Genomic DNA, 12,001 nt, shown 5'->3' with positions numbered 1-12,001 from the left:
CAATGTTCTTGTTCCCTTCCTTTTATTGATTTGAGGGCATGTTTAGCTGCTATCCCTGAATGTCAGAATGACTAGCTACTACACCTCTTTTACCTATTTAACTATTTTTATAGATCATTTTTATATCATTTATGAGTTCATTTTTCCCTTTCTCCCTTCCCTTATCCTGTGAGTCAGTCATCATTTGTAATTCACATTTTTTAAAAGGATGGAGAAAGAAGGTTTTTTAGTAAAATCAGCCTGTTAGGTGGTTCAGTGGAAAAAGCACTGGGCCTAGAATCAGGAAAGCTTGAATTCACATCTGGCCTTAAACATATACTGTGTGTGACCCTGGCAAAGTCCCTTAACTTGTTTGTCTTAACCCCTTGAAAAAGGAAATAACAAACCACTCCAGTATCTTTACCTAGAAAACCTCATGGATAATAGGGTCTACAGGGTTACTTTAACTACTATATATACTACTACTGAACAACAGCAGCAAAAAAAAAAGTCAATTCACATCAACAGAATCTGACAGACAACAGTATTCTACAGTTACAGGCCCCTGTCTTTTCAAAAAAGCAAGTGGGGTACATTGTCAGCTCTTATCTCAAGTCAAGTATCTTGGGGATTATAATAATGTCCACTTTCTTTTGTTATTGTCATTGTTCTATCCACTTAGATTGTTGCAATATATATTTTCTCCTAGTTTTGCTTATTTCACTTTGCAATCACAATTGCAAATATATCTTCCCATGCTTCTTTGAATTCTTCATATTAATAAATTTTTGGTACTATATATTCTATGATATTCCTTCCAAACCCAACATCCTGTTCTCAAACTGCATTCTCCTTGATCTCTTGCAGACTTTGATCTTGTTCTTTCTTCTTGACTCTCTCTTCTCTCTGTGCTTGGGGGATAATATTATCTCCTGATTTTCTTCCTGCCTATATGACTGCTCCTTTTCTGTCTCCTTTGCTGGATTCTCTTTTATTGCAGTTCAAAAGGAGATCCCAAGAGGTTGGAGTCACATATCCATGCTTCGATATGTCTCAAAAGAATTTTCAGGCTTGAATCCATCTCCATGTCAAGGGACAAAATTTGTTGTAATTGAAACGCCAATTGATGCAGGATGAGTTCCAAAAGGATTTGGCAAAGAACCAGGAGCAAGAAGAAAAATTTATAGGAAAAGACAGAGTGATTCCAGTTCTTCATGTTGCTGATTTTATAGCACTGAGGAGTGGTCTCTTCACTATTGTCTCAGGAACTTGGTTTTCACTGACCAGCAGATTATGTATTTATCTATCTTTTTGTAGATCTATCCTAAGACTGGATGACTTTAGAATCATTGGCAGACAGATTGTTAGAACAATAGCACTCTTAAGATCAGGGAAGGATTACAACTATATTTCCCTGTACCCCTTTCACTTCTAGATCATACACTCTAATAATGTAAGTGTTCCTTAGAATTCTGTCTTGGGTCCTTTTCTCTTCTTTTTATATATTATTCGATTTGGTGATCTCATGGATTTAATTACCATTTCTGAAGATAACTCTCAAATCTACCTCTCCAGGCCAAAATACTCTTGACTTTCAGTCTCAAATCTCCAATTGCCATTTAGACATCTCAATCTGGGACGTCCAGTAGACAACTTAAACTCAACATGTCCAAAATTGAACTCATTATTTTTTCCCTTAAATTCTGTCCCTCTCTTCCTCCCCCACCCACTTCCCTGTTACTAGAGAGGGCAACATCTTTTTCCTAATTATTTAGATTTAAAATGTAGACATCACTCTGGATTTCATTACTCATTTTCTAAATAATGCTGGACTCCTCATTATCTCTTACCTTTCCTCCTCACCCCCCCAAAAATATGCAAGCTGTTGCTAAGACCTGTTGATTTCACTTTGGCAAAATCTCTGGAATATAGGGTCTCTGCTCTCTTGTGACATTGCCATCACTCTAATATAGGCCCTTGTTACCTCACACAGTACTATTGCAATAGCCTTCTGGTGGGTCTACCTGCCTCTAATCTCTCTCTTTTCTAGTCCATCCTCCATTCAGCTACTAAAGTGATTTTCCTAAAATGCAGGTCTGATTTGTCTCACTCCTTTCCCCGAACTCAGTAAATTCCAGTGGCTTTCTGTTGCCTCCAAGATCAAATACAAAATGTTCTTTATAACCTATCTCCCTCCCATTTCTAAATCTTCTTATATCTTGCTCCTCAATACATACCCTTTAATCCAGTGACCCTAGCTTCCTAACAAGAACAAGATATTCTCATCTCTGGCATTTTCTCTCACTGCCTAACATATAGAAGGTGCTTAGTAAATGTTTGCTTAGTAAATGTTTATTGATTTATTCAAATGCCACACTTTGTAGCCATTTTCTCATTGATGGGCATCTCAGGTTTTTTCTATTTCTTAAGTCTTGAGAACCTATGAAATGTTTTATGAGGGTACCATATTAGGTTAAATGCTAACTGATGAAGATATAAGTATATAATTAGTCCTATTAGAGTTGGGAGAGATTTTATTTTTTAAATATTGAGAATGACCCCTTTTATCGCAGGTATTGCTTAACTTTGCCTTATTTGGAGGCTACTTTATGATAATTTACATAATTAAACAAGAGCTATTTTGTAATGAGAATACAGATATTTTTGTCTGTTCATATAGGTATATGTGTGCTTATCTGTACACATATAGATAAGCACACATATGTATACATACATATCTACACAAATTTTAAATTTCAGGTAGTGGCAGAGGTACAAGAGACTATGGATGAACTCTTTCAATCATATGGTAAGGAAAACCCAGAGACAGAGATGGTGGATTTCTGGCAATCTCAGGTATGTATCTGTTAAGTAATTATTAATAATAATAACGACTTAATTTGTTTATAATGTCTTGTAAGGTATATGGAATGTCCTAAAAATCTTAGTGTAGTTTTCAGCTATTAAAAACTATTAATAGTTAAAAACCAACTAAGAAAACCATTAGCATTTGGTTCTTACTAAAAGATTAAGAAAATTATACTAATATAAAGTTTTTGAAATTTTTCATTTATTTTTACTTTGCAAATGAATAAAAAACTGACTGATCTTGTTTTAAGTATGTTCTTCAAGGATCTCTGGTTTCATCACTCTGCTGGTCCAAATTTCAGGCCCTCTATACACTAATAGATAGGCTTCCTGGGTTGCTATACCTGAAAATACTCATCATTTCTAGGTCAACCCTCTGGTGATTTCAGTCTCTTCTCATTTAGCTAGAGTAGTCCTGAGCCCATACCCTTTCATTTTGGTTATATCAGAGCACATTCTTTGCTTGCCTAATGTTCTAGAACCCAGAGACATCTCTAGACTTTAGCAGTTGTTGGATTTTTTTCAATCAACAGTTATTTATTGATCATTTCCACATTCACTACTATGAGATACAGAGAAGAATCTAGCTCCTACCTATAGCTCCTACTCTTCCTCTAAGAGATTCATTTTCAATAGCCTATCCATTGCATATGGGTAGTACCAATCTGAACTTGGGAAAGAATCCCAAGTTCAGATTGGTACTACCTAGAACATATAAAACACCATCACAATCTAGTCCCCAAGACTTTTGCCGGTGATGTCTTCTGATTTCTGAATAATGTGGTTTGTTCTTTCTTTGCATATTGATCTCAATTTGAAATACAACAACAAACACATACCATCAGATAAATTTTAAGTCAGCCAGAGAATTAATAGAGTCCCAGGGCATTGTCTGGGGGCACTCAAAATGCTTTGTTTAAAGCACTGTAAAGTATCCAAAAGTTTAACTAAATCAGTTAAGTCTGACATCTTTATAATAAAAAAACATAAATAGCTAGAATTGTGCATATTAATTTGATTTTAGGCCCATTTGAAGATATTAGGTAATATATTATTTTTTGCGTTTGTAATATACATATATATATATGTATATATATTACACACACACACACACAATATGATTTTACTACAAAGGAAGCTTTGGATAGTAGATAAATGGGCCTTAAAAATCAGAAAAATCTAGAATCCCACTTTAGACATATTGGATTTACAATCCTGGCAAATTTTTTAACATTTCAATGCCCCAGGCAACCCTCTTAAGATTATTAAGTGGCAGAACACTTGCTAATCTGAGTTGATAGAGGAAATTTCCTATAAATCCAGGTTCTTTCTCCCCTCCTCCCAAAAAAGTAATTTATTAATAATTTTACATGTAGGGAATGGTAATGTTTGCTTTTAAAATTTATTTGAAGACACATTTCTAAGGAAAATCAACTGCTTCTCATTCTATTTCAGTTTCAATGCTGTGGTGTTAAGAACTATACTGACTGGATTAATAGAGAGTGGTTCAACCGCACAGGAAATAATAGTGTCCCTCAGAGTTGCTGTAAACAAGAATTTAAGAATTGCAGTGGACTCCTCAGTGAGCCTCAAGAACTGAACACTGAGGTAAGGCTCACCTTGGATCCAAAAAGACATTTCTATTTTTCTAGTTATTTTGCCTGGCGAAATGAGATGGCCCCCATCTCATCTGATTTGGGGAGTGGGATGGGAGAGGGTAGACTGTACTAGACCAGTAACTTCACTGATATATAGGAAATTTTCCTTTGAAGAAACTCTTTGTCAGTGCATATTGGCAACAGTTTGGGAACCTAGCATCCTAGAGAGTTGACAGGGCATGGAGAGATTAAGTGACTTGTGCTTAGCCATGGGTCAATAGGTTTCAGAGATATGACTGACAATCAGGTCTTCCTAATTCTGAGGCCATCTCTCCTTCCTTTATTGCCTTGCTGCTTCTTGGGGAGCCTGATTTTATATGTTAAAATCCAACTTGACCATTTTTGTATGTGGGCAAATGATCAATAAGGAAACAATGCCCACTTAAAGGATTGATGGTTGTTTGATATGTATTCCTGAATCCAACATGAAAACTATAAAAGCTTCTATGGAGTTAGAAAAAAAATAATATAGTTTATCCCCTACCCACCTCCAAACTATTTCATACAATTTGTAATTTTTCCCTAGTGTTAATATTTCCTCATAGATAATGACCCTCTGAAACTTTATAGAATGGTTAATATATTTTTTTTTGGTTTTTTTTTTTAATAGCCTTTTATTTACAGGATATATACATGGGTAACTTTACAGCATTAACAACTGCCAAACCTCTTGTTCCAATTTTTCACCTCTTACCCCCCCTCCCACCCCCTCCCCTAGATGGCAGGATGACCAGTAGATGTTAAATATATTAAAATATAAATTAGATACACAATAAGTATACATGACCAAAATGTTATTTTGCTGTACAAAAAGAATCAGACTCTGAAATATTGTACAATTAGCTTGTGAAGGAAATCAAAAATGCAGGTGTGCATAAATATAGGGATTGGGAATTCAATGTAATGGTTTTTAGTCATCTCCCAGAGTTCTTTTTCTGGGCATAGCTAGTACAGTTCATTTAGAATGGTTAATATAAATCAAGAGTACACTAGAAGGGTCATAAATTGTATGAGATTTTTAAAAGAGAGAAATATTCCTAGAAGAAATGGCAAGAAATAGGACTCCTCCTTAATACATATCATTATATTATGTTAGACAATTACACTACAATACAGTTGGCTAAAAGAGTGAATATGATTGCTTCCAATCTAGTTCAATAACTTCCTAAGAGATGATATAAGTTTTGGTGATGTTTATTTTTTAATATTTTTTCCAAACTTAAAATATACCCCCCAAAGGAGCATTTTAATATATATAGCAGAACACAAAAGAGTATTTTATATGAAATCAGGAATATCTATTTCATATGCTTGCTTTTTTTTTTTATCAAGTATAAATACAGTGCTACATTCCACATAGTACTTTTCAAACTATATCCTACTTATGTTTTCAAACTATCCTACTTGACTTTGTTTATTTCTGAACTTTCTATTGTTTTCATCTGTACATTTAAAAAGAGTTATAATAGTCTCCTTTTTTGGTCATCTCTGTTGCTAGGCTTTCTTTCCTCTTGAATTTCTTCCTTTCCCCATTAAAAACTGAGGGGAAAAAAGAAGCTTCTAACAATAAAATAAAATTAATCCATCCAGTGACCATGCAAATATGTGTGTGTATGTATTTTTATGTTTATATGTATCTTTTCCTGTACCTTAAATCATTCATCTTTTTAGCAAGTGAGTAATGCATTTAAAAAAACATTCTGAGAAGGGATTTTTAGGTTTCATGAAACTCTGCCAGACAGTTTTACAAAGGAAAAAAAAAAAGTTTTAAAAAAAGTTTTGTGGCTCTATATTATTTTCATCAAAGTTTTGAAGTTTTTCAGATTTGTTTTTCTTTATAATGTTTCTATGCTTCTATAAACTGTGCCCTGGGCTCTGCTCACTTCACCCTGCATCAGTTTATACTACCAGAATTCTGTGAAATTGTGTCTTTTGTCATTTCTTATGGTACAATTATATTTCTCTAAAATAGTTATCTATAAGACTATTAAAGGCACTTCCTGTCAATTCTAGACCTTTTATCTCTTTTCAGTGCCCCTTTTTAGGATCTGTTTATCTTGTGACTATTTTCTCCTGTTGAGTTTGATGTATTTCTATACCAGCTGTATGGATATGAGCATGTGCAAACCTTGAATGTTGCAGAAAAGGTGATGCTCATCTAATGTCCACTCTTCCCTGACTCCTACTTTTGTGTTTATTTACTTTTCCACACACATCTGAGTTATGAGAAATGAGTTCTACTCACTTCTTCTCCACTTTTACATTAATTGTAATGTAGCTTTATCATCCTCCCTTCTCTTTTCCTTCTAAAAACCCTTATAACAACCAACTCATATTCATGTAATTAAAAAAATTTGTCACCGTCAAAAGTTCTGAGTAATATGTGTTTGTTTTCTTATTAAAAGGCATTAAAAGCATCTTAAACAATTCCTTCCAATTGCACAAATAAATTTACCTTCCTATGTTTTTCTGGATTCATATTTGTGTTTCAAAGTTCCTACTAAGTTTTGATCATTTCATCAGAAATGCTTTGAAGTTCTTTATTCCACAAAAGGTTTATTTTCTCCCTGTAGGATTGATCATATTTAAGCTTTTCAGGGTAAGTTATTCTTGGTTATAAACCTGTTATCTTTTGCCATTTGGAATTCAGTAAGCCTATATCTTATTTTTGGTGATCATTCTGACTGTTGTTCCTTGGTACTTGAACTGTTTCTTTTTGGATGGTTTGTAGGAGAGTTTTCCTTTCTACATCTTGACTTTTCCCCATTGCAGATTTCATATATTGCAGGTTGGCATAAGAAATTAATGGGGATGTTTTGGGAGTTTTGCAGAAGCCACGGACAACATGTGAAGGACAGCAGATAACACATCTTGAAAGTGATAATTGTGTTTTTTCCCCCTTTAACATGGAAGTCCTCTGGGTTTCCCAGCATTCCTGGGAGACTTCCATTTGAGGTTTCCTTCAGGAAGTGATCACATTTACTTTGTCCTCTACTTTTACCACAGAGGTTCATATTCTATAGTCCATGAACTTGTTTTGTTGTTTTTACTATTTCAATGATTGTATTTCAATAAAATTGGTTTATTTTGTAATCCTATGTATTTTATTTTATGCATTTAAAAAAGCATTCTGAGAAGGGGTGGTTCTTAGGCTTCATGAAATTGCCAGAGAGTTCTACAATGGGAAAAAAAGTTTAAAAATTATTGTTCTAATACATTTTTGGCAATTTTCATTATTTATTGAAATGTATTATAAAGCTTTTAGGAAGAAATTTATCATTATTTCAGGGAGTCTTAAATTTGTCTCATGAAATTTTCAAGTTAATTGTTTTTGTGATACAAAGAGCTTATTTTTTTTTTAACTTGATCTTGTTCTGATATTTCTTATTGTATGAAATCATTATTTCCTCTTTACTCTATTCTAGGTTTTAGGGGATTCCACGTCTTCTGTAGTATTTACCACTTTCTCTTTTAAGCTATTTATTATCCTTCCAATTATTTTCTCCAGAACTTATATTTCATTTTTTGTTTCTTGTTTAATTTTTGTAGTCCTTGTGGAAAATCTATTTTTTTCTTTTAAATATTTGCATAGCCATAATACACAACAATCAATTAATAGCAACAAGCATGGGTAACTAACAAAACAAAGTTAGCTATTTACAAAAATAATACCTGAGAGAGAGAGAGAGAGAAATACAGCTTTACACATTAGCATATACATAAAACAATTAAAAACAGACACTACTATAGCAAATAAAACAATCTAGTAAAATAAGCACAATAGCAAAATAAGAAACAAGCATACTCAAAGATATAATGATACATATGTATAGCAGTAAACATAGGTAATTACATTCAAGACACATTTCACAAGAGCAGTTCTTGTTGCCTAAAAAAAGTGTAACTGTCTTCATAGTTACTAGTAACAATATAACTTGACCTAGATTTTGGCCAAATAGACTTAGTTTTCTTGTTAATGACTGATCCTCTAGACCAGAACCTAATAGATGGTGGTATGAGTTAACCAAGAGGATCATTATAGACTGAAGTGTCCACACAACACTGGCAGCATTATCAAATTGACTTCCAGTACATTATTGCTTCATAGATTGAATCTGTATCTAATAAAATCTCTAGCAATTTCTGGCAAGAAAAAAGTTGGTCTGGATTCAATTCTCTTGCATTGATATACATTATCTAATCTAATCTAATCTAATATACATTATGTCCTTCATTGAATACTTCACTTTCAGTATCCATATCTGGATCAGGAATTCTTTGTATATCGGATTAAGGAGTCCCGTAATAATGCCCTTTTATTTTTTTTTTGGAGGGGGGGAATGCCTCAGGTTATATCTTGTTATGTTTATTCCAGATAAACAGAGGTATGCTGTGCTTTATTATAATATAGGGACTTCGATTCTACACAGGGCAACATTTAGGGTTAAGGGAAAATGCCTTGGGTGGGGGTGTGTCTTAAGTCTTTCCAGATATTTCATTTTTTTTCTTCTCATCAGGGTTGTGCTGTGGTAATGGAATTACGCATAAAGGAACTTATCAATTACATCATGATTGTCATCCTAGGATTTGCTGTTGTAAAGGTATTTGCCTGAATTTTCCAGATGAATTTTCTCTAAAAGTACCTTATTCAGAGTTGTAACTAAGGTGTTATGACTAGAATATTGACTAAAATGTTAGCATTTAAGGAATGCCTCCATCCCATAGTGGCCCAGAAACTACAGTTCCATGCTATATTATGTATTTCTGTTTCCTTCATTGCCTTAGCACCATCTTCCAAGACTCATCTTCCCTGCCAAAGTTCATTAGACTATTATACTTTAATTTTTAAGATAAAGAATAAGTTCCTGGATTAAGAATCAGGATAAGTCTTTAAAATAAACATTTGTATAAAATATCATAGTAAGATTTAACAACAGTGAGAATATATCAGAAGAGATAGGCAAAGAACTCCAAAAAATGAAGCACAAAGCAGTGCTGAGTCCTGCAGTTCAGATAGGAAACTCAGCAGTGTGAGTTACAAGGGTTCCCGAGAGGAGAGAGAGCATCTTTCTTGGTGTATTTACTTTAAAAAGGTAAATGAGTCCCTGAGAAAATCCTTTTCTTTTTCAGTTTTTTGGAATGCTGAGCATCTTAGTGATTGCATGCAGGAAAGAAGAGAATGGCTACCAACCTTTGAACTCTGGAGTGTTTGCTTGAAAAGACATGAGAAAATGAAATTTCACTGAATCATTCAAACACAAGTGGCTTTTACAGACTGATCCCAAAGAATATTAAAAACCCTATGGATAAATATTTTTATTCATATGGACTGAAGATGATGAGCTCTGGAATTTGTCATTCCTTACCACTCTATTCTCTCATCCCACCACGACACATAATCAGCAATGTACATGAAAAAAATAAGACTTGATTAATAGAATTTACATCTAAGTCTGCTAGAATTAATATGATTTGTAAAAATACCACATTAATGGGGGACAATTATAATTCCATAGGAACAATGCTAGAAATGAGCAACAGATGGAATACTGAGGATTTGGGTCTTGATGGTGAAATTATATATTGGTTGTTGACAACTTTATATGACTATTGATACTTAGCTTTTAAAATTATGAAATATTTCAACTGTACCTGGGGCTCAAATTAGCACATCGTATGCCTAATTGGGTTATTTAGAACACTAAATTAAGTTATAACAAAATTGATTGTTAAAATGCTAACCTGTTGATTTTATTTGATTCAGCTGTATAGTTTTGACAAAAGATTATCACTGATGCTCCTCAGTGTGAAAGGCATGCCCAGTTTTACTGTCATAGAATTACATGTCACAGAATTCCAAATCAAAAAGAGTTTAAAGAGATTTTAGTCATTCTAAATCTAACTGATTGGTATTTGACTGAGAATCCTCTTGACAACATTCACTTTAGAGAATAAGTTTTTAAAAGAAAGAGAATAGCTGAAACTTTTTTTTCACATTATGTAAAAGTTGTCTTGTAGTAGGTGAGTTGTTTTACTTTAAATGTAACATTCCTTTTCAAGCAGCAAAGAAAGGAAATGTGAATTTAGTTAAAACATTCTGAAGTTTTTCTTGCTAAGGATGATAGACTGATTAGGTAGTTCTGGTTAACTATTAACTATCAATTCTTTTTGGTGGTGGTATGTTAGCCATCTTTTGTTAACAAATTTATAGACTTTTCCCCCCTTTTTTCTAGCTTTCCTTTTTCCATTCATTTTTCCTTCTTCCTCTCCCATTGTCCAGATGTTTAAGCAATTCTAATTCGATTACCATGAAAGGTTTATCCTAGTTCCTTTTTTCTATTCTGAACTAGTTCACTTTTATTTAGGTTAAAAAAAAAATGGCCCTTTGTCCTGAGGGGGCTCTCCACATTGGTAATAAGACTTAATGTGGACACCTGATTCACCCTGAGATGTCCACCAATCTTAATCTCCCCAGCTAGTACCATTCTGCTTGGCCAAATTTTAACCATGTTCATGTTCACAATTGTCCTGTATCTTTCATCTCATTTTGAATTTTGAAATATTAAACTTATTTAGACCTCATATACATAGATGAATCAATTACAATGTTTATCAGATTACAATAAAATGTTTCTTAGGGACTTATATAACTACCTGAAAAACAGGCTCTAATACACTTTTCTCCTAAGGAAATAGACTTTTCTTATATAAGAAGATTTTATCTTAAGATTAGTAGCTTTTTTTTTTTTTAAGATATGGATACCTTTTAAATTTTAGACAGTTATAAAAAGGCCTTTGTACTAGAGAATTAGAATTATTTTATATGAAGCTGATACTTTAGATAACAACAACAAAAAAAAGAAAACAAAAACGGCAACTGTCTTCAATAAAATATAGGTAGAGGCTTTCCAAACAATGTTCTGTTAAAGGAATAAGTTGCTTTGCACATAATTTCTCATGTTTCTCCTGGCTAATTGTGCAATTATTCTTACTCTGGTATGTCACTAGGTAATTAAATGTTTTTTTTAAATTTAAACTTTCATGTATTGAGCACTGTCTTTACTAATTCTTGAAAACTGACCTTGTAGAGTAATTTTAACAAACTAATAAAATATATAACACCTAAATATATTTTCAATTACTGTTTCCTTATTCTCATAGATACATTAAAAAAAGTTAAAATCTGTATGTCAAACTTATATGTCACTAGAGACCCCGGTACATATGAATACAACCATAATAATGAATATTAATTGGGGTTCTAATATCTGTAGCATGTGCAGTGGAAATAGTTTTGGAGTAGGAGGACCTGGATTCACCACTTCTATGTGAACCCTGGCTAAATCAATCTTCTCACTGTAGGTACATAATACATAGTAGTAAATGACCATAGTAATCTAGTGTTTGGAAATCCAAAGCTCCATATTTTGGGGTAAGAGCTCAATATTTGACAACAATTGATGGGAAAACTGTAGAGCAGTTTGGAAGAAAGTAGG

The 12,001-nt window shown here is 33.3% G+C and overlaps 1 protein-coding gene across 2 annotated transcripts in view; it reads left to right on the top strand.

Moving 5' to 3' along the window:
- The window catches only part of LOC100919303 (tetraspanin-36), a 55,239-nt gene extending 43,607 nt beyond the window's left edge, over positions 1-11,632 (top strand). For both annotated transcript variants that reach the window (XM_023495863.2, XM_023495862.2), the window contains 4 exons: positions 2,740-2,835; positions 4,303-4,455; positions 9,023-9,106; positions 9,636-11,632. In XM_023495863.2, coding sequence (XP_023351631.1) covers positions 2,740-2,835; positions 4,303-4,455; positions 9,023-9,106; positions 9,636-9,722 — 420 coding nt within the window. In that variant the 3' untranslated portion in view covers positions 9,723-11,632. The remainder of the gene's footprint in view (positions 1-2,739; positions 2,836-4,302; positions 4,456-9,022; positions 9,107-9,635) is intronic.
- Positions 11,633-12,001: the final 369 nt, after the last annotated feature.

Source organism: Sarcophilus harrisii, chromosome 1, assembly GCF_902635505.1.
Source record: "Sarcophilus harrisii chromosome 1, mSarHar1.11, whole genome shotgun sequence".
In the NCBI taxonomy this organism is placed as follows: domain Eukaryota; kingdom Metazoa; phylum Chordata; class Mammalia; order Dasyuromorphia; family Dasyuridae; genus Sarcophilus; species Sarcophilus harrisii.
This window is presented reverse-complemented; position numbering and strand designations above follow the sequence as displayed.